Consider the following 27,949-nt stretch of genomic DNA (forward strand, 5'->3'; position numbering starts at 1 on the left):
AGCCTTCTATTCCTTTCATTGTTAAGAAGCCCCCAGGAACGCCAGGAGCTCTATTTCTTCCCCCTTTTACCATGTGTGAATGAGAGGTCTGTTTCTTGGATGGGTGATTATGGTCGCACGAGTTTTAAAGTGAAGTGAAAAGCGGCGTTCTCAGTCCAGGCACACAGAGGAGGATGATATCATCAAGGGCAGAGCAAGGTCACCAAAGGCAAGGGCTGTGCTTTACTTTCTTTACAATCTCACGTTTCCTACGGTAAAGCCGTGCCGCAGGTTTGCTGAGTGGAATGACAGTCATCCTCACTCCTGGGGTTTCTGCTCCAAAGTCTTCCACCACGGCAAGAATGGGCCCACTTTTCCCCACTAAGAGAGCGCTCAAATCTGCTGCAGCAGGCAAGGTGCCGGAGACACTTCCTGCCGGCGTGTCCGTGCGTCCTCACCTGGCTCAGGTGACGTATCTCGACGTGTGGGGGAAGCAGGTGCTCCTAGACCCGGAGAGGAACGAGTCGCCTGTATGAGGGTGAAGCGTCACTGCAGGAGGGAGAAGTCTGGGCAGGTCTGGTATCTTCTAGAAAGTCCCGTGGTGAGCCTGTAGATAATTTTCCTCTAAGCAGCACAGCGTGTCTCTGATCGGGTGCTAATGTCTGCCCGAGGAGAGGCACACAGCAGGGCGTGGCTGCAGGGGGGCTGGGACGGCCCCCAGACCTGTCCCAAAGCTCCGAGCTCCGAGGCCTCCGCTCCCACGTCTGGCCAAAGCAGCTGGACACGAGGTTTATATCAGAGCGTGGTTTGGAAATTAAACCAGCAAATGCGAGGGGTGAAAAATCCTTATAAAGTGCTTCTATAGGAAGAAAGGGACCCAGGAAAATGGAATTCTGCGGCGGGAGGCCCACGGGTCCAGTTTAACAGGCTTTTCAACCTGCTTTAGAGACCGCAGGCAGCAGCGTCCAGAAAATAGGCAGAAGTGTCTGTCAACCTCCCCCTCTGAGAGTCTGCAGGTGGCCTTGATGAAGGCCATACGCAGAGCCAGCCTGCAGGCCCACGCAGAGGTCAGCGCTGAGCGTCCCCTGGGCCGCAGAGCTCAGAGTCTAGCTGCTAACACAAGCCTGGTGTTGGGAGGGGGAAATCACACGCGCGCGCGTGCGCGGACACGCACACACACTCACGTACACGTGCACACGCCCTGAGCTTAGATTTTTCTGTTTACAGTAGCAGGGCCGAGGCATCGCTCACGGGAGTCTGTTTCAACCCAGCTGGATTAGAGTTGGTCCAGTTCCTTGCCCACCTCTCCACCTGGGGAGCTTTCAGGACACAACCTTTAGGGCCAACTGGAAACTCTCTCCTTCGGGCTTGCCCGTCTCAGTACCAGCAGAAGACCCAGGCAAGGGGGTTCCTCCCCGGGGCTCGGCTTTAAGGGGGTCTCCTCTCCTCTCCTCTCCTCTCATGTCCCTTCTCCCCTGTAAATCATCCTCTGGGTTCTGGTGACCCCAGAATTACTGACTGCCAGCAGGAGAGCACGCCGCCTCCTTGTGGGAGCGCAGGAGACCCTGGGGTGAGGGGTGGTCTGGAGTGTAGGAAGAAAGGGAGGGGCTGCCGGCCAAGGCCCCCGGCTCATCCTGAGGGCTTTCAGGAGTCCGAGGATCCTGGTTTCACCTGGCCGGCCAGGTTGCTGTGGACGTGTATCTGTTCCGTGGGAGGGGTAGGAGGTAGGAGCTTATTCAGCAATCTGATTTATAAACGTTAACTGTGAGTCACTTGTCACATGAGCCTCTGTGTGGGCTCCTCCCAGAGCCCAGGAATATTTGGGCGGCACTGGGTTGCCTCCAGGGAAAGTGACCCACCTCCAGCTGGGTCAGGACTAGGCTTCCAGCCCGCATCGATGCTGGGATGCAGCTCTCGTAAAATCATGGGCGTTTCGTGAGGCTCTGAATCTCAGGGCCCTCGTTGCTTCTCCTACAGCATCTCTCTGCTTCTCCCTGCGGCCAGCTGCCAAGGGCCGGAGAAGGACGTGTTTCTGACTGTCCCCATGCAGTGCCACTGCGTTTCTCATGGTTTATCTAATCTCTGGACTCGACCCAGATAGCAGAGAGGCAGGGCACTGGCACCCAAAGCAGCTCCAGCCCTGAGCTCTTGTTCCAAGGCAGCGGCCCCTGGGGGGAGACCACGAGGGGAGCCCACGGAACTCCAGAGAGTTCCGCACGGCCAGCCCCATCGAGGCACTGGAGCTGGAGGGAGCCGGCAAGACCTTCCTGGCTGCAGAACCACCGTGTGTTCTTCAGACAAAGCTATTCCGACTTGACTGCTGGGAATCCATCAAGTCCCTCAGTGGTCTGAAATATGTCTTCCTCAAGGTCCTGAACTGGAAGCAGCAGGGAGTTGGTTTTAGAAAATTAGAAGATGGAGACTTGATCGTTCAGAGCTCTTTGCCTTTCAGCTTACTGAGAAAGCCAAAGGGTGCTGTTGGCAGGTGGCACCCAGGTTACACTTATTTGTCTCTAGATGGCGCCAGAGAAGGGAAAGCCTGGACCACTTGCCCTTGGGACCAGGTGGAAATGGACTCTGAGCCTCTGCAAAGAGCCTGGACAGACGGACCCAGTGAGCCAGTGAAACTCAGGTGCTCGCTCGAAACTGCAGAGTTAGTAACAGGCAGAATTTCAGACCTGTGGCTCCTCCTTTAAAAAAAAAAAAAAAACGTGCCGTGAAAAAGAATTGCGAGCGGGCCGTTACTGTCAACACTGACATAGGAAGGGCCTGGTGGGCAGTGTGGACGCAGAGCCATGGAGAGGGACAGCCACCGAGGGCAGTTCAGAAACCCCCGGCTCCTTGCAGAGTGTTCAGCTTCTGCTTCTTCCCTTGGTCCAGTGGCAGCTACCAGGGCTGTTCACTGGCAAGTGTAGAGAGCGGGAGAGGACCCTGAGAGGTTCATACCAAAACACAGGGGGACAGTTCGATCCTGTGGGGCAGGTTCAAGTGCAAATATTGTAAGAGCCCAAGTCAAAGCGGCCATTCCGATGACAGCAGGAGAGGACAGTGCCACCACGTGCAGACGTGCACTCGCTCGCGTGAAATGCCAGCGCGCCCGGACCTGGACCCGGATCTGGACCTGGGAGGGTGAAGCAGGACAGCTCCTGAGGGACGGGGCTTGTAGGAGTGTAAGTGACCCCGTAGATTAAGGGACATGGAAAGTCCTCTGTGACTGTGTCCTTTGTTATGGCAAATGGCCAGCCAGGACGTTGCTTATTAAAAAAGAGAAAAGAATAATCATTGCAACAAGACTAAAACTCATGCCTTTTCTCTCTCTCCCCCCGCTTTTCCTTTATTTCTCTCTTTCTCTTTCTCCCTTTCTCTTTCTTGCTTCCTTCCTTTCTTTCTGTTCCTTCCCTCCCTCCCTCCCTCCCTCTCTCCTTTCTTTCTTTCCTTCCTCCCTCCCCTCCTTCCTTCTTCCTCTCCAAGGAGGTACGGCTGGGAGGTGGTGGGCGAGGGGTTTAGCCCAGGCGCCCTCCCCGTCCTGCGCCGTGAATGGTTTCTGAGGTTTTTCTCAGCGTGAACTGTACAATGGCTTTCTGTAGCTCTGAGATCTTCTGAGTCTCTGATTGCACACGCATTCTGCTTCAGCCCTGAGTCAGACTGTGCCACGGAGGGAAGCTCTTCAACCCACAGAAGCGGAAGAACCGGTTTGTTAGTGACAGGAGGAGCCGTGAGAAGCTGGGCTGGCCGGGCTCCTTAGCTCTGACCTGCTGGACAAGAGGATGACACATCTCCCTGCAACTGCTACACCTCCAAGAATAAGGCCTCGCACAGGGCAGAGAGCTGCACCAGCGAGTCCCGGGAGTCCCTGTGTGTCAGGGATTGGGCTATACCAGTCTACACGTGAGGTAGCCCACCGAGTCCTCACATCAACCCTGCGGGTAAATCTATCCTGGTCCTTTTTATATTCTCAAGAAAGCCAAGCATCAGGGACGTTGCTTGTCCAGAGACCCAGGTCTCTGCGACTTGGAAATCAGCGTGTGGTTCTAACACCACCTGGATTTCTGTGTGAACTACTTTGGTGGTGGGTCCTGGATGCTGGGGCCAGGCGTTCCCCAGTGCATCTAAGGGAGATGGACTCAGCAAGCGCAAAGTGTAAGGAGACGGTGAAAGAAACCGACCTGGGCACAGAGGACAAATGGAACCCAAACTCCGGGTAAGGCAGAGGCAGGAATAGTTCGGGGGTGAATGGTGAATGTGGTGGTGCGGCGGCCACTGCATGATTGCTGTCCCGGGATGGATCACCAATGTCCTGGGTGACAGGGAGTCTCTAACCACACTGTACCCCGGTTTCCATAGGCAGAGTCACTGGGCCGGTACTAAAGCCCCAAAGCCCACATTCTGCTCTGCACCAACTTTGGTGATGCAGGCGTGGGACCGGGCAGCCTGCCCCTCTCACCACCCACGGGGCCACCAGGCGAGCCCGCAGGGCTGGAGGGGAGGCGCTCGCTCTGCTTCCAGGGCGCACATGTCTGACCCGACGGCTCTTTCTCTGACAAGTGACAAAAACACGACATCTCGAGTGGACTGCACGGGTAGCTCCTGCCGCCCCCACAGCCATCCTGTCGTGGTCTGTTCGGCTGCCCCCAGGGCCAGGGAGTGATGGGCGAACCCGGGAGGGAGGCTGACAGTGAGGGGGCAACTTCCCAGCCCTGTGGTGGGTCTGTGGTCCCATCTGGTCCCATCCGCAGCTGGTGAGCTCTGGACGGAACCACGGTGCTCTGCCTCTCGAGGAGAGCCTGTCTCCTGTCCTGTCCTGGAATCTCCTTCTCTTCTTTGAGTTCCTGTACACAGTGACCACTGCAGGGGCCCCCGAGTCTGTTTGCTTGTCGATAAGGGAATTCACACCAATGAATCAGGTCCCTGGGATGTTGAAAGAGGGAAGATTCGGAGGTCTAATATGTCCAAAGGCAGGTGTGAGCTCGCAGAGACTCTGCTAACGAGTGATTGAGGTCTGCACTCTGGACCGGCGCCATGAGGCTGTCAGTCTGCACTCGGTTGGTTGAAACAAGCCACACTGTTCATCGGTCAGAAGAGTCTGAATTTAGGTGTGTGAGGTGCTGTCACACTGGGTCACTCCCGGTTCTTAGTCATTGATCAGTTCTGGTTGGTTAGAAATAGCTGGATTGCAATCAGCCTTCAGGTTGGGTGTGCTCCAGGCAAGGGCTGCTCTAGATGAAAACATTTCCCTTTACATCCCTCAAGCATCTGCAGAACTCAGCAGCCTTTCCTTAGACAGGTCACCTCTGAGCCCAGCATCTCCTAAAGTTACTCCAAGAAACCCCCTCTCTGGATCTTAAAGGACCCCTCCCTTCTCTCCCTTAGGAGGGGGGATATGTTGCTCCTTAATCTAAGGAGAGGGAGAGGATGTAAATCTGCCCCCAGGATGATTGGGGGTGTTCTGTACTCACTGAGGAGGGGTAGAATGGTGGTTCTGATGAGGCCACAGGGGTGAGGCAGGTGGGCTGTGGACCTAAACTGTACTCGGGAGTCAGAATGGCACATATGCCATGAGTGCGATTCTGAAATAAAGTACACGGGCCATCCAAGACTGGAGAAGTATGAGGGAAAGATAGGTCAACAGCAGATTTGATTGGAAGAGTGGTATTTTAAGCAATTTTTTTTCTCATTACTGTTTTGTAATTTGTTTGATTGTGACAGGAAAATATTTTTCTACTCATGTTTGTGAATTTTCAGGGTTTGGTTGGGGTAAGACAGCCTTGATCAAAATAGTAATGGTACAAGAACTTCGTCAGTGGAGAGCGCGCTTTCTCAGACCTGCCCAAGCAGGACGGTCGTGCCCCCCACTGAAAGGGGACCTAATTCCCATCAAGACCTGTTGTTGTCCAAGCTTTGGGACTTACAGTAATAAAGACCTTAGGTGGCTTTTGTCTGTAAGTTGTGTTTAGCCTGTGATCTATCAGAGGAAATAAAAGCTGGGGAGTTAGGTATTTCTCCTAAGCCTTCATAATACTATGATTTTACAAATTATTATTTTTCAATATTTTTGGATATTTCTATATTTTGGGAAGTACTTCTAAAGTATTCATTGAAAAAGCATATATATATGTAAATTTATATACATATGTAATAATAGATATATATTTGTTAGAAACACCCATTTCCATAGTAGTTCTCAGTCTAAACATTGGGCAGAATCAGCATAGTCTCCTACACCAGAGGTTGGAAAACTATGGCCCTTGGACCGAATCTGCCATGCTGTCTGTTTTTGTAAATAAAGTTTTATTGAAACACAGCCACTCCCATTTGTTTATGTATTATCCATGGCTTTCTCTTTACAGTGGCAGAGTTCTGTGGTGACAGTTACCACATGACTGGCAAAATTGAAGATATTTATTATCTGTCCCTTTAGAGAAAATGTTTGCAGACCCATGTGCTAAACCACTGACATCACGATCTAATCCTACATGGTGACAACCGGCGAGTCATTGAATAGAAGTGTCACCAGGGTCCACTGATGCAGAAGGTCTGGGACTTATGTTTGTGGAAACATTCTTTAACAGAGCTGCAGTGGGAGGGCTGTGCCCACGGACAGTCCAGTTCACCAGAGTCTAACTCCCTGCAAGTTCCAGCAAAAGAAATTCTTACTAAGACAAAGCGTACTTTCCCCCCATCATATTACATTATACCTCCACTCTCATCCTTTCTTTTCACTTAACAAACTAAATGTAAAAACCAACAATAACCATTTTGATGACTTTCAAACCAAGGCTTCAAGAGAGAAAAACGGTGCTGGCCAAAATGGGAGAGGGGCAGTTATAATGATAAGCCCTGACATTTCCTTTCTCCCTGCTCTTTCTTCCCTGCCTCCCTCCCTCCCTTCCCGTTCCTTCCTTCCTTCCTTCCTTTCTTTCTTTCTTTCTTTCTTTCTCCCTCTCTCTCTCTCCCTCCCTCCCTCCCTCCCTCCCTTTCTTTCTTTCTTTTTCTTTTTTCTTTCTTTCTTTTTCTTTCTTTCTTTCTTTCTCTCCCTCCCTCCCTCCCTCCCTCCCTTCCTTTCTTTCTTTCTCTTTCTTCTTCCTTTCTTTCTTTTTAAAATTCTCACTTACGACATATCAAATATATAATGAATCCCAATATTCTTACTTCCTAGCTTCAGTATTTCTCAACATTTTCCAGATCCTTTTTCAGGTCCATACTTTTCATGTCTTCATTTCTTTATTTCATTTCTTTTTGCTGGAGTGTTTTAAAGCAAATCCAAGATATCATGTCATTTCACCTATCAGTACTTCAGTCAGCATCTTTAACTGATGAGGCGCTTTCTCTTCCAACATAACTGCCACCCCTAATTAAATCCATAAGAAGCCTTTGATATTACCCAGGCCATATTCAAATTTACCTGACCAGCTCAGAAATGTTTTCTTGCGATTGGTCTGTTCAATACAGGATCCAAACAAGGCCCACCCATTGGTTGCTTCTTTCCTCTCTTTTTCTGTAATGGTAATTCTTATTTTTCCTCATGCCTTTGAGTTTGTTGGAGAAACCAGGTCGCTTTTCCCGTATAACGTCTCATGCTCTGGGTTTGACTGATTGTTCCCTCGAGCTGTCGTTTTACTTGTTTCTCTAACTTTTGTATTTCCTGTGAATTATTGGTTATATGTGGCAAGTTGATTAGTTGTAGGTTCAGCTGCTTGAGAAATAAAATATTGCCTGCAGTCATCAGTGACTGCAGCCACCCCTGACGGTGAGCCCTGAGAAAGCTCAGGATGAGAAAACATAGGGTACTGGCCCCAGACAGCTGAGGTGCGTAGCAAAGGAACGATTTCAGAAGGGAGCCCCGACTCTTGCATCTTCCCATACATAGAAAAGCACTTAACTTCAGATGTCTAGTTTCTTTTTATTATCAGTAGCTTTTTGTTCTGATTACCTGGTCCTATTAAAAACTCCTATATATCCTGGCATATATCCTGGGTTCCCCATTTCCTCTTTGGAACAGTTTTCTCAGCGTTTATCTGAGAGGCTGCCTCCCGGGCTTGAAGTCCTAAGAACGTCTGCTGAATAAAACATAACACTCAACTTTTAGGTTGTGCCTTTTTTTTCATGCTTTTGGCCAGAATATTTCACAGGTGGTGGTGTGTGCTTCCTTTACATCACAACAGGAGGTCCCTGAACCTCTGGTCCTGCCACTTTTAGTGAGGGGACCAGGTGAGTCATTGAGTTTAGTTGAGTTAGCCTGAACCCTCTGTTATCAAATTCCCCACCAAGCTTTCCAACAAATGGTTTTAAAGCCATCCATTGACAATTGTTTTAGATCTATGATTTCATTCAGGGGTGCAAAACAGTGATTTTCCAATTCTACCATCCTGTCGACTTAAAAAAAATACACACAACCTAAAAATGGAGAGCTGTGTTTTATTTGGCAGAAATTTTTAGGACTTCAAGCCCGGGAGGGAGCATCTCAAGTAACCCTGAGAGAACTGCTCAGAGGAGGCCAGGGCGGGGAGCCAGGTTATATAGGAGCTTTGCAACGAAAGGCAGGTAGTCTGAATGTCAAAGAATTATTGTTAATTAAGGAAAACCAGATATCTCCAGTTAAGGAATTTAGCGCTTTTCTATGTATGGGAAAATACAGGAATCTGGGCCCCCTGAAATCATTCCTTTGATATGCACCTCAGCTATCTGGGGCCAGTATCCTGTGTTTTTACATCCTGAGTTTCCTCAGGGCTCATGGTAGGGAGTGGCTGCAGTCTGATGGCTGCTAGATGGCAGGCATTCTTTCCTTCCTGAGTTTCCTCCGGGCTCACGTTGGAGGGCTGCAATAGCTGATGACTGTGACATCCTTTGTTTACTGATACGGCAGGAAATATTCCATTGCTCAATCCCTTCTTCATTTATTAGCTGGAAATTTTCTATAAATAAGATATTTCCTTCATATAATTCTTGCTTATCCTAAAATGCAGTTTGTACTGGAAGGGCAGAATAAATGCTTGATCTTCTCTCCTATGTACCAATTTCCAGAGTGAAGTTGGCACCTTAACAAACTCCAATTATAAATAATATTGTTTCTTAAGTATCATTCTGACCTCATGTATTTGATGTGTTTAAAATATAATTTAATATTATACTTTTATATATTTAATGTGTTTATATATTTTAAATACTTAATCAATTGTAGTCATGATTCTCTGCTGTGATGAAAAATGTTCCATCCTTTTGCCCAGTGAGTCCCTGTCAATTTGCAGCCAGTGTTCTACGGCCGCGACCCATCAGCCTTTGTAGCTTCCCTACTTTCGAGCACAACAACATACCCCTGGCTCATCTTGTACATCTTCTGCTCCAGACCTGGACTCTTCTGTTTCTGTAAGACATCCTGGTTCTTCCTCGTGGGAAAGAGTAGTGACCCATGGCCTGTGTGCTCGGGGTACTCATTGTCACTGCACTTTTAGGTGCAGGGGCTGAGAAATACACACTTCTGTTAAGAGGGAGAAAAGCCAGGGTTTTAGAGTGATAATCCCAATTCGAATTTAAGACTACGGGATTTTAATATAACCTTTTAACTTTATATGAATCTTCTCTTACATCGAAAATCTTGGTTCTGATTTTTTTCATCCCCCCCAACTTTCGTTTTGAAAAGCTTCAGACGGACACACACAGGCAAGCATAGTACAGAGCGTACTGGTACACCCTCCCTCTGGATCCACCAGCTGTAATCGCGTTGCAACTTGTATTGGCTTTGAGCTATTACAGAGGAAGTTGCCAGCACCGTGACATTTCAGCCCTAAATACTTCAGCACATACCTCCTAGGAGCAGGCCATTCTTCCACAGAATGGCAGTGCGGGAAACCAACACTGACGCAGTTCTTGTAGAAGTTGCTCTGAGGAGGGGCGCGGGTTCACACGGCTTTGGTTTTTCCATTGGACAACAATAATGTCTTCCATCTTCAAAATAGACATTTGACACTCTGCATACATTTTACAGAAATTGTACATGTATTTTATGAAAACTAAGTTCTTAAAAAGTACAACAGGAAGCAACGACCTTTCACCATTTTTCACGTTCAGCTCTGCTCCTTTTCCGAATGACATGCTCGCACCTCTTGTTTTCACTTATTAACTTTAAACACCGTCTGTTATCCCATAAACCACGAGGATTTAGTTGATACTACCCAACCCCCTCCCCCTTTTATGTCCAAATAAGAGCGCATGTTATTATTTCTAGTTATTTTATTGGTTTAGTTTATGCCTTTATATAATATGCTCATTGTCATAGTCTGGGTTGCTATAGCAAGATACCGTAGGCTGGGTGACTTAGACAAGAAACATTTATTTCTCACAGTTCCGGAGGCTGGAAGTTGGAGATCAGGGTGCCAGCATGCTTAGGTTCCGGCGAGAGCTGCTTCCTGGCCTGTGGGCAGCTGCCTTCTCCTTGTTCCCTTCGAGGGCAGAGAGAAAGAGACCATCTCTCCTGTCCCTTCTTATGAGAATTCCATTCATGAGGCTCTACCTCGTGATCTAATCCCTTCTTAAAGCCCTCACCTCCAAGTTCTACTACATTGGGGATTAGGCTTCCACGTGTACATTTGGGGAGGACATAGCACTTCTACATCTATTTCTCATGCAACAACTTTAGACAACGTCCCTGATTACCCACCATGTACAACAAGACGCCTCTCCCTGTCTCTCCTTCCCCATCTACCTTCCAACTGCTCTCAGTTATCCATTGATGCAGCCATGTCGTTACCAACTGTATTCTAACCTGTAACCTTAAAGAAATCTTTGCCGCATCGTCCGTAGTTGATTCTAAGGGTTGAAAAGGAAGAAATAATTGTATATTTGGACCACAGTTATGTCACGGAGATGTTTTCCAGAAGCTATTAAATATTGTGCGTATGTGTGTGTATTACATTATTATCTTGTGAAATTTACTCAGCTGTTTAGCCTACAATCCGATACATGGCGTCCCTTCCACCCACAGCATCCTAGAACTCAAATCTCCTTTCTCAGGTTGTCCTGCTTGGTCCTTAGGTCCGTGGAGTTACCGCCTGGGGATTTCACTTTCCATCAGCCTTGGGTTAGAGGCTGTGTATGGACGCGTGTCTAATAGTCGGGGCCACTTTGGCTCCAATAACACATAAACTCTCAAAGTTTAGTGACTTAACACCCTAGAAGTGCTTTCCTGGCGCATGTGAGAACATACCGTGGCTGTTCCTGCTTCGGAGGGGACTTTCTCCACGTCACCATTTAGGACTTTTTGTCCCTCTGGTGGCTCCACCAGCTCCTGTGGTCTCTGGGAACTTGGGGAACTTAGGGGACCTTCATCTACATGTCAGATTTTCTTTTTTGTTGTTAACCATTTGGGATGGAAATGTTTCTTAAAGGCATCACAGCAGGGAACTTAGGGGACCTTCATCTACATGTCAAATTTTCTTTTTTGTTGTTAACCATTTGGGATGGAAATGTTTCTTAAAGGCATCACAGCATTTCTCTGCTTTATTAAATATTGCACTGAACTAAACCACTTTATTTTGTCAACAATCCATAAGTGGCTGTCTTCTTTGCATTCTCTGAGGTTTCCCCAGGGCATTTTATTAGCACTGTATGACTACAATATCTCCTTTCATCCATTTGATGATACTAATAACAATTTTTACAAGTTCTCTTTTGTTCCAGGACTAACAGTACTTTCTCAGAGGCAATTTGCATTTGTTTAAGGTGGCTTTCTTCATCGTGCCTGTGGTTGGCCTCACCTGTCTTCTTTTTTCTTGGTTGTGTGTTCCCAGTTAAGGATAAAGATCTGCGTTGTGTTCTAGGTAGGAAGAGTGTATTTCCTAAGGTATTCTGTTGGAAGACCTGTTTCCTCATAAGCTTTTTCTTTGACAGACAAAACCAAGTGGGAACCTTGACATGGATAGGTCATGCTGATAAGAGATCTTTGTTTTCAAGCACAAATATGGGATGTCTGCCCAGCAGAATGAGAACTCCTCTAAGGTGCCATTAAAGATGCCTTGGGCTTCCCTGGCGGCACAGTGGTTGAGAGTCCGCCTGCTGATGCAGGGGACACGGGTTTGTGCTGCGGTCCGGGAAGATCCCACATGCCGCGGAGCAGCTGGGCCCATGAGCCATGGCCGCTGAGCCTGCGCGTCCGGAGCCTGTGCTCCACAACGGGAGAGGCCACAACAGTGAGAGGCCCGCGTACCGCAAAAAAAAAAAAAAAAAAAAAAGATGCCTTGATGTTTGATTTTCTGTGCCAACTGGGCTGGAACACGGTGCCCAGGTATTTGGTTGAACATTAATGGGAGTGCTTCCATGAAGGTGATTTCGGGGTGAGATTAACATTTGTTTTGTGTTCTTTTATGAGATGGTCAGTCAGGTGAGGCCACAAGAGGAGCCAGAGGAGAGGCTCAGGAAGAAAAAGTTTATTATCCTCACAGGTCCTAGAGATGGGAGGAGAGCACACTCCGCAGGGCCACATGGGGAAACAGTAGTGTGGGCAGGAGACAGAGTCCAGAACCTTTATTAGGGTTTCCATGGGAAAACAAGGCAGGATAGGGAATTAGGTGAGGATCGGCTAGTGTGAATAATTTTGGTGAGCTTTAAGTCACAGGCAACTAGCTTTCTCTAGTTGCCCTGGCATGATGCAGGCAGAAGAATGTCATCTCCTGTAAAGTGGGAGCCACATAGAGGGGGCCTGGCTCCGGACTGCGTAGCTGGCATAGCAAACGCGTGCTCCCAGCTGGACCCTTTGCTCTAAGCATCGATTAGCACCAGGAAATCCAGTTTCTTCCCAGCCAGAAAAGGTGTTTTTTTGTTTTGGGTTTTTTGTTTGTTTGTTGCTTTTTTAAAAAGATACCAAACCATCATAATATACAGAAAATAAAATGTATACAACACAACCTTGAAATCAGGGGACTCTGAGTGCAGCAGACTGCCCTCCGTAATGTGGGTGGGCCTCATCTGATTAGTGGAAGCCCTTGATAGAAGAAAGACGGACCTCCCCCAAGAAGAAAGGAGTTCTTCCAGCAGCCTGCCTTTGGACTCAAACTGCAGCTCTTTTCTGTATCTCTAGCCTGTAGGCCTCCCCATTAGATTCTGGGCTCACTAAGTCTCCACAGTCCTATGAGTCAATTCCTTAAAGTAAATCTCCTCCTGTATATACACACACATCCTGTTGGTTCTGCTTCTGCAGAGAACCCTGACTAACACAGATGCCTTTACTCTGAAGGCTAACATGTATGTGAGTAGCTCCAGTTCTCCCCTTGTTCATTCTTTTTTATCGGAGAAAGTTCCCCCTTTTGGGGAAACTTGTGACGAAACCTTGAATGGCTGAGACTCGCTAGTGCCCGTGAAAACAAGAACGCGTGGAATGCCATGGCAGGTCTCTCTGCTTGATTGGGTGACGTGCCTTATAGGCCCACGAGCCATGGAAGCCAGGATGCCACATTGTTCCCAATGTGGAGCTAGACGAATTCACTATCAAACGCTGGTTTGAAGCAAAGCGAGGGTGCGTTTTGCCTTGTGCGTGACGCCGCCTTCCTGGGAAGTACCTCGGTGACTGAGGTGGGGATTGGCAGGATGACTCTGCAGCTCCCGTGCCTGTCTGTGCAGGTAGATAGTGTGCCTTAGCGGTGATTATGCGTTGCATCCTTTCCCAGAGATCTGGGCAGCCATGTCCAGCTTTGCTGACACAACTGCAGTGATGGGAGAGGTCCTCCCTAATCAATTTATGTTGGCATTCAAGTAATTCTTGACCGGAGTACCCAGCGTATCGCTCATGATAGGCAAGTGCGGACTCGCTCACTAATGTAAACTAGGCTTCCATCCACCATAGCACGCTAAAAGGCAACAGTAGTTAAGAGGGGAGGGCGTCCTTCAAACGCATTCAGGCAACACCGGTCTTCTCCAGTGGACACTTTTCCCACTCAGAGCTGTCAGCGTGTTTAATGACTGTGAAGGTACGTGATTCAGCAATTCCTTAATGACAGCCACGGTGATAAAGGGTTGGATCTGGGTCTGTATGTACAGCTTACTCAAATCCATACTTGCCCTTCATCTAGACAGATGCTGTAATAGGAACCATGAAATTGGGCCTTTCAGTCATTCAGGAGTGAGGTGCCTCGTAGGCAGCCCCATGCACCGCCCCCCCCCCCCCCCCCCACCGCTTAACTTCAAAGCCATCTTCCCTCCAGGCTGGTTCAGGCGATATCTTTTGCGTTCCAGTTTCACCAAAGGAGGGTGACACTGGCACACAGGTGTAGGTGAATGCAAAAGGTCCGAGGAGATTTGGGTGGAGGAGAGAAGGCGGAGAGGAGATGGGACATCTCCTTTAAAACTTGCTGCCCCCTGAGGAATGTAAGTCCTGGGGCCAAATGCTGTTGGGCTGGGAAGGGCTGTAAGAACCCTGCTCGTCATTCTGGTCTGAGCCTGTAGTCTCTGGCAACAGGGCTATTGATGTGACGCCGCCACCTTCCCGAGATGGTCAGTGACCTCTTTGTGGCTGGGGATAAGTGGAATATCGCCTACCATGTCAGTAAACAAAGGATGTCACAGTCATCAGCGATTGCAACCACAGCCAACGGGGGAGCTGCTGAGCCCTGAGGGAACTCAGGAAGGAAAGAATGCCTGCCATCTAGCCGCCATCAGACTGCTGCCACTCCCTACCATGAGCCCTGAGGAAACTCAGGATGGGAACACACAGGATACTGGCCCCAGATAGCTGAGGTGCATATCAAAGGAATGATTTCAGGGAGCCCAGACTCTTGCATCTTCCCATACACAGAAAAGAGCTAAGTTAAATTCCTTAACTTGGGATATCTGGTTTTCTTTAATTAACAATAATCTTTTGACGTTCCTGACTACCTGCCCTTTGTTGCAAAACTTCTGTATAACCTGGCTCCCCCCTCGCTTCCTGGGAGAAGTTCTCTCAGGGTTACCTGAGATGCTGCCTCCCGGGCTTGAAGTCCTAAACTTTCCCGCCAAACAAAACATAACTCTCAACTTTTAGGGTGTGAATATTTTTTTAAGTCAACAGATGATTTCTTAGCCTTTCAGGAGTCGGGGGAGGCCTGGACGCAGTGTAATGAACACTTGCCGTGTTCCTGTTACAGAGAACGCCCGAGTAGCGGTTACTGTGCACAGCATAATGGCATCTCCTCTGCCTTTCCCTCACAAAAGAGGGGTGTGGCATCTAAATCCATCACTGGGGGATGGGGGCAAATTTTTGGGGGGGGGCGGCTGTGCCACGTGGCTTGCAGGATCTTAGTTCCTTAACCAGGGATTGAACCTGGGTCCGGGGCAGTGAAAACGAGGAGTCCTAACCACTGGACCGCCAGGGAATTCCCCCAAAGTTTTTCTAATGTTTGATTTTTATTTGTGCTTGCAGTTTATCGAAGTGGAATGTGGAATTGCTGTTGCCTGATGAAGGAGAGGACAGAAGCACACGGATCATCAGGAGTTGTAAGAAATTTATTGGAAAAAAGGGAAGGCAGCTCCCTCTTCCCCATCAGTGGGTGTCTACAGGCCTAAAGGTGCAGAAATGATGAAAGGCGGGGCAGTGGTCGTAGAGGATGCTTTTCTAAGTGACATGTAAATAGACCACGTGATTGTGCTGGAGTGAAGAATGGACACCCGGGAGCCCTACTATTAGGCCTACAGAGTGAAATAGGAATAGCTTTATGGTCCCAGCGAAGGTTCTCAAATGCTGAGGTTATCCAACCCACAACCCACTGCCCCCGGCCCAGGGAGGAGAAAGGGCAGCGGTTCTGGCCTCTGCAGATGGGCAGGCAGCTGAGACCGCTGAATCAGGGGTGAACTTCTGCTGGGACAGAGGGAGGCCTGAAGCTGTGTCATCTCGTCATCAGGTGTCCTTAGTCTCACGTGGACCCCCTGCATCCCTCCTGTGTAGATCTGCTGATGAAACAAAGTGGCAGTGAAACAGGTCACAGCCTAGTCAGCATCCCCCAGTCCCATCCTGGACAGGCTTTGTGGCTCAGCCTGTCTGCCCTTCTGACCTTCATACTTTCTGAACTTCTTCTAAAAGGAGACACAAGACTCATATTGGTCTGAAGGACGTACGCCTCGAAAAAACCTTCTTTTATTCAAACAACAGTTACAAGTACTTCACTTGGCTTCTGGGTCCCCTCTGCCCATGCTCCAGCCCAAAGTCAACGGATGCAGCACTTGGCTTTTTTGCCGTAACAGGTGCCTTCAATCTTTTGGAAGAGCGGGCAGGAGGAGAAGTTGCAGGTCCCCCCTTTCTTGACACATATGTAGTGGTCGGACCTCTGGCCGAAACCCGTAAGCAGGTTAACACCTATGAGAAGGGAAAGAGAGCACTTCAGACTCCGGGCTTGCAGCCACAGGGACTTCAGAACACTCGGTGAAAGCAGAACAGACAACCCTTTGCAGAGCACGTCACAGGGGTTTCCCTTCCAAGAGCTTTGCACTCAGTTGATCTGTGAGGCTGCTCATGAAATAAGGCATCTAAAGAGACCCCTCCATCCGAGGTCTGTGCCAGCTGTGGCCAAACAGTGGGCAGCCAGAGATGAACAGCAGGGTTCTGAGCGGGCTTTCTCCTGCCCAGGGAGCTTTGGTGTACAGGGAATTCACGTTAGTCCCCAGATAGGTATTCGACCACTTTGTACTGTTGCCATCCTCTGTTTCAGAAATGCAGAAGCATCTTTCGAATTCCAGGAGCATTCCTGAACTTTCCTTTTACTCCTGTGCTGTTTAGTTACATCATTCCCTCCAGCTTGAATCCCTGCCCACCCCCCACCCCCACCCCCATCACCGTGTCTGCTGCAATCTATGATCCTTTAATGTCAGGTTAAAATTATAGCTACTCTATAAAGCTTTCATCATTTTCCCAGTTGGAATTTATTTTGTCTTCCTCCCCGTCACAGAATCTCATAATTTGAAGACCTCTAGACTCGTCTTCCACTGTATCCAGCAGAAAAAGCTGCCCTCTGATACCCCTGGCAAGCAGCTATCTAGCCATTATTTTGTGTCTCTCTGTTGCCAGGTGTTATGGCCTGAAACCCCCCCACAATGTTCCCCCCCCCATTCATAGTTGAAGCCCTAAGCCCCCGAGGACCTCAGAATGTGACTGTATTTGGAGATGGGGCCTTCAAAGAACTGATTGCGGTTAAAGGAGGTATATGGGTGATCACTAATCAATAGTGTCCTTGTAAGACGAGGAAATTTGGACACACAAAGGGACACAAGTGATGTGTCAGCACAAAGAGGAAAGGCCGTGTGAGGACAGAAGGCGGCCCTCTGTCAGCCGAGGAGGGAGGCGTCAGGAGAAACCAAACCAACACCTTGATCTTGAACTTTTACCGCCCAGAACTACGAGAAGCGAGCGTCTGTTGTTTACGCCGCCCACCCTGGAGCAGACACCCTGGGAGACAGGCTTCTAATCTCTGCCTGCCGGACACTTGGTTTTCATACTGATGGAAACTGTCCTCTCAGTAACTTCCAGCTAGTGGCGCTTTTCCTGCTTTATACAGACAAGTCTAAGCACTCTTTCAGAAGGCTGTCCCATTTTCAGTCATTCTGCTGCCTTAAAAGTCTTCTTTTTCTCATTTTTCTCAGTGTCTAGTTTCCAGACACTTCACAACCCTGTTCATTCTCCTCTGGATGTGTTCAGTTCATGGATAGACTTCCTTAAGTTTGAGGCCTGGAATAAACACAAAATACTTTAGACGTGTCCCGTCTACCAAGAGCAAAAAGAGGCTTCATCTCATTTTCTTCACTACAGAGCTGTGCTGTGCAATGTGGTGGCCACCAGCTATGTGCGGTCACATATTTTAATTAATTGAAACTACATCACCCACATTGCAAGTGCTTGATGGCCACGTGTGGCTAGTGGTTACTGCACTGGACCATGCAGTGGTAGAATATTTCCATCATCACAGAACATCTCATTGGACTGTGTTGCCATGGAGATGGAAGGGCACTGAGAGACACGCTGGTCCCACCGTCCGAGGGAAGCATCTTAGGCCAAGGCCACACAGTTGCTCACACAAAACACAGTCTCCTGACCTCCAGCCTGTATTCTTTCTGTACATTGTATTGGTTCCCGCCAAGGCTGTTCAAGATTGTTCCAGGTTTTAAAAGCCTCACCACAATATCGACCTCCAGTAAGATCATAGTCAACTAGACTCTCTCAATCTCCAGTTCCAGCTTTTGTTGCTCTTCATTGGAAGATGTCAGAGCTGGAAAGATACTCAGTCCAACCCCTGCTGCAAGATTGAATCCTTCCTTCAGTACGTCCTCCAAGTGATCGTTATTAGGAAGATGGATCAAGCTAATGAATGTGAAAGCCCTTTGAAATCAGAAGGTCTGCACTTTCTTTTTCTTGTTGTTGTTGGTATGTGTGTGTGTGTGTGTGTATTTATACCAACATTTAAATATATGTATATTTAATGTTATATTTACCCTTCCTTTTGTTGGGTAAACAGAGGAGACCCAAATACAACCAACTGTGGCTTTTTAGACCTCAGAGCTCAACTACTTCCACCTCTCTGTGATTCTCTCCCTAGATGAAGACGCTGAGGTCTGGCTATGCCCCCCAGGGCATGCAGTTGGCCACAGGCGGAGCCAGGACCAGAGGCAGCTCCCATGACCCCCACCAGTTCTCACTCCACCTCTCTGCTAGTGAATTGTGGTGCCACCGCGCTCAGCGGGAACTCATTTCTGGCGTTATCTTTCAGGATCTAGTACATTATTGGACCCCAAAGAAATAACAACATATTTCATGTCAGGGTACTTTGGTTACATTCCTTGTTCTAGAATGAATTTGTGTGATTTTTAGCAAAGCACTCAAACTTTCTGAGCCCCAGCTTCTCAAATTTAAAATTGAGGAGACTAGATTATGTGATCTCATCCATTTCTAAGATTCTGAAGCTGGTCGTCTTTCCTTTGGTGGGGAACTAACACGTTTATGGTTGCATTTAATCCTCCAAGGAATGTATCACTTTTTCCTAACTTACAGACAGGGAAACTGAGGCCCAGGGAGATTCAATGTTCCCATAATCTAATCAGCCAATGATTATATTATCTTAATAGATGCAGAGAGATATTGGAAAAAAAATCAACATTGATTCATGATAAAAAAAAAAAAGCTGCTAGCAAATAAGAAACTGGAGGAAACTTCCCTAATCTGATAAAGAGTACCTACAGAAGCCTACAACATATAGTACACTTAATGGTCAAGTATTGAAAACATTCCATGAGATTGGCAATCAGACCAGCATAACTGCTATTGTCATTACCATTCCACATTGTACTTGAAGTACTGGCCAGGGGGATAAGACAAAAAAAAAAAAAAAAAAGGTACAAGGGTTGGAAAGGAAGAAATAAAATTGTCTCTATTTGCAGACATTATGATTATATGTAGGCAATCCAAAAGGAATGAACAGGCACATTTAGCAAATTTGCTGAGATCAACATACAAAAAAGAAAAAAATGAATTTTACTTCTGTATATTAGCAACCAACAGAAAAAAGGAGATAAAATAAAAACACCATATAGAAGAGCATAAAATATGCCTAGTTATAAATCTAAGAAATTATGTGCAATACCTCTATCTATAAAGAATACAGTATTTTTTGAATTTAAAGAGGCCCTAAATAAGTAGAAATACTATGTTTAAGCATTGGAGGATTAATTATTTTTAAAATGTTAATTTTCCCCAAAGTAAGCTGCAGATTTAACCCAATACCATAAAATCCCAAGAGATTTCTTTCAGTGAAACTTGATGAGCTGATTCTAAAACATATATGGAAATTCCAAGGACCAAGAATAGCCAAGACGCTCATAGAAGAGAAGGCGGGAGAATTTGCTTTACTGGATTTTGAGACTAATTACAGAGCCACTGTAATTGGACGGTGTGGTGAGGATACGAGGGCAGACAAATACAGAAGCAGGACAGCAGAAGGAGATACATGCATATGTGGAGAGTTGAAGTAGAACAACAGTGGCTCCGCAGAACAGTGGAGAAAAATGGTCTTCTCAGTGGGTGGTTCTGGGACAATTGGATATTCATAGTGGAAAAAAAAACCCTTTACTCTTAGCTCGGACCATACGTGCACACTAAAAACCACTGCCAGATGGTTATAAGCCTAAATGTAAAAGGAAAAACAGTAAAAGCCCCCAGAAAACGCCACTGAACACTTTCTTTGTGCCTTTGGGGTAAAAAAAGATTTCTTAAGGTACAAAAACGCTAACCCTAAAGGAAAAGATATGACACGTTTAACCACATTAAAATAATGTGGAAAACCTCTGCTTAAGGAAAGTTTCCATTCAGAGAGTGAAAAATTAAGGCACAAGGTAGGAGAAGATATTTCTAATACTTACAACCAACAAAGAGCTTCTGTGCAGAATATATAAAGAGCTACTACAAATCATTAAGAAAAGACAGATAATCTGATAGAACATATGGGCAGAAGACAAACAGGTACTTCACAAAAGATATCCAAGTGGCCAGTAATTATACACAAAAGTACTCAACTTATTATTTATCAGGGAAATGCAAATTAAATCGCCAATGCTATGCCACTCCCCTCACCAGATGGCTAAAATTTTAAAGTGATTGACATTATCAAGCATTGACATAGATATGGAAGAACAGGCACTTTCATTCATTGGTTGTAGGAGCGTAAGTTGATATATACGCTTTTGGAGAACAGTTTGGCATTATTCATTAAAATTCAGTAGTATAAGCACATGCTACGACCCAGCAATGCCACCACCTCTTGACACGTAGTCAGTTGAAATGTATACACAAACCAAGCTATATTATTCAGCATGAATGTTAACATGGTAAAACTATAAGAAATATGGGAAGTTATGACCATAAAAGTCAAGTGATGATTGCTTTTGGGGGAAGGAGGGATTTGTTACTGAGAAGCCTGGAGGAGAGCCTCTTAGGTGCTGGCCAAGTTCTAGTTCTTGGCTCACACTGTGGTTACAGGAGTGCTTGTTTTATAATAATTCATTAAATTATACATTCGAGTTTTATGTACTTTTCTGGATACATGTTATATTTTACAATTAAAAATTAAAACAATAAGAGTTGCTTTTGAAAAGGTCTTCCGTGTATTCCTAGCACTGTGGGCCTCCTGGGCTATGTGCTGTGTACACCCTCTCCCATCATGCCTTGGTCCGTTTCCGTCCACTCCCCGGGCATGCAAGCTCCTTGGATAACTCACAGCCCCGCTCTTCTCCTCCCCTTTCCCAAGAATGATAGTACGTCTCTAGACTTGCGCTCATTCTTATCTTGGTCCTTATTCAGCTGGTCTGAGAAATACAGTCCAACACATCATGTGGCGGCCTCTGGAGCGCCGTGAACCAGAGGAACATGGAAAAGAGGGAGCGCGCTTATAGGTAAGAATGAAGGATGAGGAGGGGTGAAGGGAGCAGGCCTGTTAGGAAAGCAGGCTTGTACCAGCTTCTATGCTTGCCGTGAAAAGAGAGACTCTCAAATACTACACAGTTATTAGGCCAATTATAGCTGGACTCTTAATAATCCCACCCAAGTGCAACTACACCACCAGCTGTTTTTTAAGTCAACTGTAATAATAGGTGTTGGCTGAATGAAGGGCTGTTGTGATTAAGTAGCAGGAAATTAACTAGAAAATAAGTACCAGTGGGTCAGTCCCAGAAGAAAATGAGAGGAAGAATGTTCACGGCAGTGAACACAGCAGAGGCTTGACTGTTACAGAGTCATCAGGAAATATATCTGCCTGAGGGGCATGGACAGCTGTCAGTGCTGCGGAGACGGGACACAGCCTGTGCAGGTCAGATGGTGGAGGTTCAAGGAAAAGGGCAGGTGAAAAAGTCTACAGAGAAGAAGATACATTGGAAACATGGAGGGATCTTTGGACTTTATATAAAAGAGCCACGAAAATAAAATTTCTTAAAGAGCCTTTCAGAGAGACAGGAGCGGGGAGCTCTGAGATTGGGCGTGTGGTCCTCAGGCCACGGGCAGCGGACCCTGTTCCCCGGCACTCTCCTCTGAAGTTGGATTGACAGTATACAGTTGGAGGTGCAAGTGAAGTTTTGGAACAATGTCAGAAGGGAAAATTGGGGAGCTTTTGACTAAAATATAAATTTCTTGTCCTAAAAGACCACCAGGCTAAAGCGGAGTGAGGTGCCGAAATGACAAGGGTTTTGGAGAAGAAGAGGCCTGAGCTCTACCCCTGCCGGGACCCCTACCCCCTGCCCTGGAGGACTGCACCGCATAAGCAGCAGAAACGCACAGGCGTGGAGAAAGTCAGGAGCCAGAACAGGGTTGGCGGCACCCATGGATCTGAGATGTGAGAGGAGCAGACAGAGACACAGGTCTGAGAATCCGTAGGGTGCAATGAAGATTTGCCAGCGCTGGCCGTGGGGTCCCACACCTGTGGTGACGCATACAGGGACTTATCCGTGGGAAGCGACGTGAGACTGGTCGTCTCGGAATGTGGGCCTGGGCCAGTCAGCTGGGCTCTTTCCCCAGTCAGGACAAGGTGGCTGGTTGGCAGTGGGCCAGGGGAAGGGTTGCCCACGAGTGAGTGGGTTCCCTCCCATTGCGGACATCACAATAGAGGTCGCTTGTCCACTTAGGAGACGTGCTGGTGGCTCAGGCGGTCAGTGGAGGCCAGAGGGGGTCGGACTTCACCTCTGTGGATCTTTTCAAGATATCTGGGGAAGAAATCAAATATATACAAGGCACTCCTGCAAAACAAATAACAGAACTCCAAACCAAGTGAAAACTCAGGGCCCCTCTTCCACAGACGGGTCACCCATGACGTCCCTGTTCCTAGAAACGCTTGCCGGCCACTGATAACCAGCAGTGCCTCCTATTAAGGTCATGAAAGCTTTAAGTCACTTCCATCTAGATTATCCTTAGGATAAATTGATTTGCTGGTGACATATCCAGAGGTCTCTGGGAGGTGTGGGAAAAGAATATAGGAGTTCGAGTCAGAGCTGGATTCAAGTCCTTGGTATTCGCGGGCTGAGTATTTGAAAAGTCAGCCTCTCTGAGATTCCCTGCAAAAACCATCTCTAACGTGGGGAGAGTCGTCCCTGCATGACGGATGCAGATGCTGGGGACACTTAGTGAGATGTTTTCGGAGTTGCTCGTGGCACTATGAAGTACCACAGCCGGTGCCGTGTGACCGGCGTTTCTGAGGATGACTCTGTTTCCCCTGCATTGCTAATGGGGTGCCTCTGTCGGGTCTGCTTCGTAGGAATCGGGGCTTGTGTCTGAGGCACCGGGGAGCGTGTTTTTCCGGATGGGATCCGAGGCCGTAGCAGGCACATTCCTGGTGCTGTTGCCAGAGTTCTGCGAGGTGGAAGGAATTCGGGCCAGCAGGTCAGAATGACACACTCTGCGACACTCAGGTGTGAGCAGGGCCAGGTGGAGATCCAGGGTCACAGGACGTTGGGCTGGGACTTGTTTTGCCTCATCCGTCACTTTAAAGGTGAGGAAACAGAGGCCCAGACTCCCGGGAATGCACATGGTATCCGTGTCCGGAGGGAAAGGAAAGAAGAGGACTGAGGATTGGGCCATGACTCTATCAGTGGCATTAATTTTGGTTAACTTGCTGATCACCTGGCAAAAGCGCAGCCGTGGGCCCTGTTTACAGGAAGACCGTCCTCACTGTCCCCCTGTATCTACTGTCCTCTCCTCTGATCAACCTCCACACGACAGCAAACCAGTCTCTTTTTTTTTTAAATTATTTATTTATTTTCGGCTGCGTTGGGTCTTCGTTGCTGTGCGCGGGCTTTCTCTAGTTGCGGCGAGCGGAGCTACTCTTCATTGCGGTGCGTGGGCTTCTTACTGTGGTGGCTTCTCTTCTTGTGGAGCACGGGCTGTAGGTGCACAGGCTCAGTAGCTGTGGCATGCAGGCTCAGTAGTTGTGGCTCGTGGGCTCTAGAGTGCAGGCTCAGTAGTTGTGGTGCACGGGCTGTAGAGCTCAGGCTCTGGAACACAGGCTCAGTAGTTGTGGCTCGTGGGCTCTAGAGCACAGGCCCAGTAGCTGTGGCTCGCAGGCTCTAGAGCGCAGGCTCAGTAGCTGTGGCTTGCGGGTTCTAGAGTTTAGGCTCAGTAGTTGTGGCTCACAGGCTCTGGAGCACAGGCTCAGTAGTTGTGGCGCACAGGCTTAGTTGCTCTGTGACATGTGGGATCTTCCCGGACCAGGGCTCAAACCCGTATCCCCTGCATTGGCAGGTGGATTCTTAACCACCAGGGAAGCCCAGCAAACCGGTCTCTTAAAAAAGCCGTTTCTGATTCTGTCACTCGTGGGTTTAAAACCCCCTGGGGCTCACTTGCACCCAGATGCGTTTCCTGCTGCCTCAGCCCTCACTGGATCTGCCCCCGCATCACCATCCTGGCTCCTCTCTGCTCCCTGGCACGCTCTGTGCCTTGAGCGGCCTGCAGTGTTGCAGCTGAGGGCCTGGGAGTCCCTGCTCTGCTACCAGTCATGTGACTTCATTATTGTTATTTACCCAGAAAATGGGAATAATGATTCTTCCTCCCCCACGGGGCCACTGGGAGGACTAAACTAAAAGCGAGAGCTATGGTTTTCTATTTCTCTTCATCTCTAGGCTTTCACACCAGCTATCCTTTCCGTCTGCTTTGTCCTTGACTTCTCTCCTTTCACTGGTTTAGTTAATTCAGGGCTGCAAATCCAGCTGCCCACTGCAGCCAGGCGGGTAACACAAATCTGTGACGTGGGCTGAGGTGAGGCATTAGGGACCGGTGGGGTCTGCAGTGACATGGGGAGGGAGTCCCGTCTGGAGGCACAGCCGCTGTTTAGTTGCAGCTCACTGTTGCCATGTAGGAATGTTGCCACATCTTTTGTGTTTTTAAGAGAAGATAACATTTACACGGTTCTGTATTTAAACTGGATAACCAACAAGGACCTACTCTGTAGTACAGGGAACTCTGCTCAATATTATGTAACAACCTAAATGGGAAAAGAATTTGAAAAAGAATAGATACATGTATATGTATAACTGAATCACCTTGCTGTACACCTGAAACTAACACAACATTGTTAATCAACTATATTCCAATATAAAATTAAAAGTTTTAAAACTTTTCTAAATTTTAAAAAAGAGAAGATAAAAATCAGATTTTCTTTTCTTTTTTGTTTTTTTTTTGGTGGCATATCCTGACTTTTAAATGTTGGGAGGAAATTAAAAGAAATATTTCTTTGAAAGTATCATGAACACCAAAATGACTTACAATTTTCCGTCCCTTAGCTTCCTCAAGGCCAGGTCAGCTCTCACTGTCATGTGTTCTCCTAGCGTCCTGCACTTAACAGCATTTCACAACATGGTTGCCATTAGTTAAGTAATTATGTAATCGGTTTTCTCGTCCCACTCTGTTTCTGGAATGTGTAGAGATGAGACCCAGGGCTGTGTTTCCTGGCGCATCCCCTGTTCCTGGGCAACACCTGCCCACAGCAGCTCTTAACCAAACACTCCTTGAATCAGTGAGGGAACAACGTCAACCTGTCTTGATTTCTCAACACCTCGGCTGGGGTCCCATCCAGTAGATGCAGGGACCTGGGTCGCCTTGTCATTGTGACATCATTCTGCATTCACAGAAAGACCATTTGAATAAGATACAAGTGGGCAACCCATATTTTTTTTTTTTTTTCTGACAGAGATGAAAACTGCTAAAGGGAACGTCAAGTCTTAGGATCTCCTGTAGTGACCACAGAACACTGGTTCCCCCGGGTCACGTGGGCCTCGATTTCCCCACCTGTGAAATGACCAGGTCTAAGGGCTCTTCCAGAAAAGGAGTGAACTGACCCGCGCGGGGGCTCAGCGTTGCTGAGCAGCCCCCGCTCCCTCCCTGCAGTGACCCCGCAACTGTGCGGCCCACGGGCAGGGTGGGTATGGTAGGGGCAGCTGCAGCAGCTGCGACAACCCCTGCACAGCAGTGAGGACGCAATGACCAGAAGCGCAACCGGTGCCTGAGGGTAAAGCAGAGACCTGCGCTGTGGCCCCGGGGGACTCAGGCTGGGGGCACCTGTGTGTTCCAACGCGGAAGACACCTGGGGCTCTTTCCACCCAGATAACAGCATCCAGACAGCACGACATCCCCCAGAAGACACTCGTGTCGAGTTTGCCCTTGCCTGTGGCCCTCTTTTAAGATGCAAACGTCTTGGGACAGTAGAGGCACTGCAGAGGTGGTGCTTGCCGTGCAAGGACCTCGGCCGCTCGCAGCCTCCCAGCCTGAGCTGGGAGGTGGAGGGTGGGTGCTAATCTTGCCTTTCTAGAAGACGAGCTGGGGTCAGCAACTGGTCCTGAGGGCCCCGGTCCCCATCCTGGGAATCCATTCACTGATAGTTCTGTCCAGACAGGGCCTGCCTGGCGTCGGAGGACAGCGTCTGAGCTGATCCCGCGTGCACTGAGTGCTGCACGATGTTAGCTGATGATTCAGGAGTGATTAGTAAGTTTATCTGCTCCTGCACATACCCTTGGGGACACTTTCATTTTCTGAACTCTGCATGAGATGCTCATAATCATATTTACATGTCATAGACTGAAAAGAGCTCTTCACGTTAACAGAGTGACTTTCAAACATTTTGAGTGTACCTGAGCTGCAGTAAGAGATTTTGCACGGCTACTCAGTACGAACACACACGCAATGAGATGAGTGTGATAAAACAGAGGAGACGCTGACTGCGTGGCGTGCACTGGTATTTTCTATTCTTTTGAGAAAACAAGGTTGCAACTCACTAAATTAATTTCTCCACCTCTCTTATGCATTCCACCTGGAAACCTTAAAACTCTGCATTGGAATACCTCTGAACCCAGTTGTCCGAGGGGAACACTGAGGCACCCCTGGAGCAAATTAGGCACGTCTGCACACTAAAATGATGGCCTGGAGAAAAGCACAAGTGGGTCTTTCAGAGAATTCCAGAGCTCTAACACTTTTAGAGCCACCTGCCACAGCGCGCTCAACTCGCAGATGCGGAAACTAAAACCCAGAATGTGAGACTCGCTCAAGATCACTTAGTGAGTGAGCGACGGGGCTGGGGTAAAGTGTATCCCGATTCTGCCAGAAGAGTCTCACCTTCTCTTACGTCAGGGGCACTGCTGCCTTGACCCAGGGGAGCTGGGCCTGCCACAGAGCTCCCCTGCTCTGCACTGGGGAATGGCCCACCCTGGAGGATGTGAACCGATTTCTCAAGGAAGGTGGATCTGACTGCCTGCACACAGGTGAGTCAAGGATTCCAGCTGAGCTGGTCTTGTGGGCGGGGCGGGAAGCATCTGCTTGCAGCAGGCCACCTGGGAGAGCCCACCCCGGGACCTGGAGAGAGATGGCGTGGCAGCCTGCAGCTCTCGGCTGCCTCGGACCCTGACCTCTCAGGGTGAGGAGACGTTCTGCAGAGGGAATAGGTGATCCCCTTCCCCATAGGATACTTTCAGGATGCCCGAGACAAAGACAGGGCTGGGAGGTGCTGCGAGCTGCCTGGCGTGGGCCTCACATCCTTGCCAAGTGCAGAGGGAAGGGAGCCCTAAGGGACAGACAGAGAGACGGGAGTCTGGCCCTCCTGCAGCTCGGCTGCCCTCAGGCACCGGGGAGAATCGGCCTGGGGATGCTCCAGGCAGGCGCGCTTGCCCCTAGCGGCCGGGATGGCCCAGACCCTGCAGGCTCGGTAGGCTTCTGCCCACGGCCTTCTGCCCCCAGCAGGCCGCTCAGCCTCGAGGATGCCTTCCTGCTGATCTGTCCTGGGGACACAGAGGCCGCTATTCTTAGACTCAGCCCCAAGTCCCAGCCCCGGGGCGGGCGCTGCAGCAGGTCCCCAGCTCACCTGTGGCCAGCTGTGAAAAGAGGAGGCCGAGAGTCAGCAGCAGCAGGTAGAGGACCCTCATGGTGGTGGCAGGTGGCCCGGATCCCCGGGGAGGGCAGAGGCTTCTTGGAGGCTGAGCTCTCAGAGGCTTCCAGCGGCTGCAGTGTCAC

General features: G+C 48.5%; 1 protein-coding gene and 1 long non-coding RNA gene across 2 annotated transcripts; one reads left to right on the forward strand and one right to left on the reverse strand.

Moving 5' to 3' along the window:
- Positions 1–1,310: 1,310 nt before the first annotated feature.
- On the forward strand, positions 1,311–19,961 carry LOC117310060 (uncharacterized). Its single transcript, XR_004524321.2, has 2 exons — positions 1,311–4,180; positions 15,362–19,961. It is a non-coding gene; the product is annotated as an uncharacterized lncRNA (long non-coding RNA).
- Positions 15,427–27,940, reverse strand: DEFB1 (defensin beta 1). The gene is made up of 3 exons (XM_073798603.1): positions 27,801–27,940; positions 15,990–16,291; positions 15,427–15,885 (listed from the first exon to the last, which is right to left on the reverse strand). The coding sequence occupies exons 1-2, from the start codon at positions 27,859–27,861 to the stop codon at positions 16,143–16,145; spliced, it is 210 nt and encodes a 69-aa protein (XP_073654704.1). The 5' UTR covers positions 27,862–27,940; the 3' UTR covers positions 15,427–15,885; positions 15,990–16,142.
- Between the last annotated feature and the right edge of the window lie 9 nt (positions 27,941–27,949).

Source organism: Tursiops truncatus, chromosome 21 (assembly GCF_011762595.2).
Source record: "Tursiops truncatus isolate mTurTru1 chromosome 21, mTurTru1.mat.Y, whole genome shotgun sequence".
NCBI classification, from domain to species: domain Eukaryota; kingdom Metazoa; phylum Chordata; class Mammalia; order Artiodactyla; family Delphinidae; genus Tursiops; species Tursiops truncatus.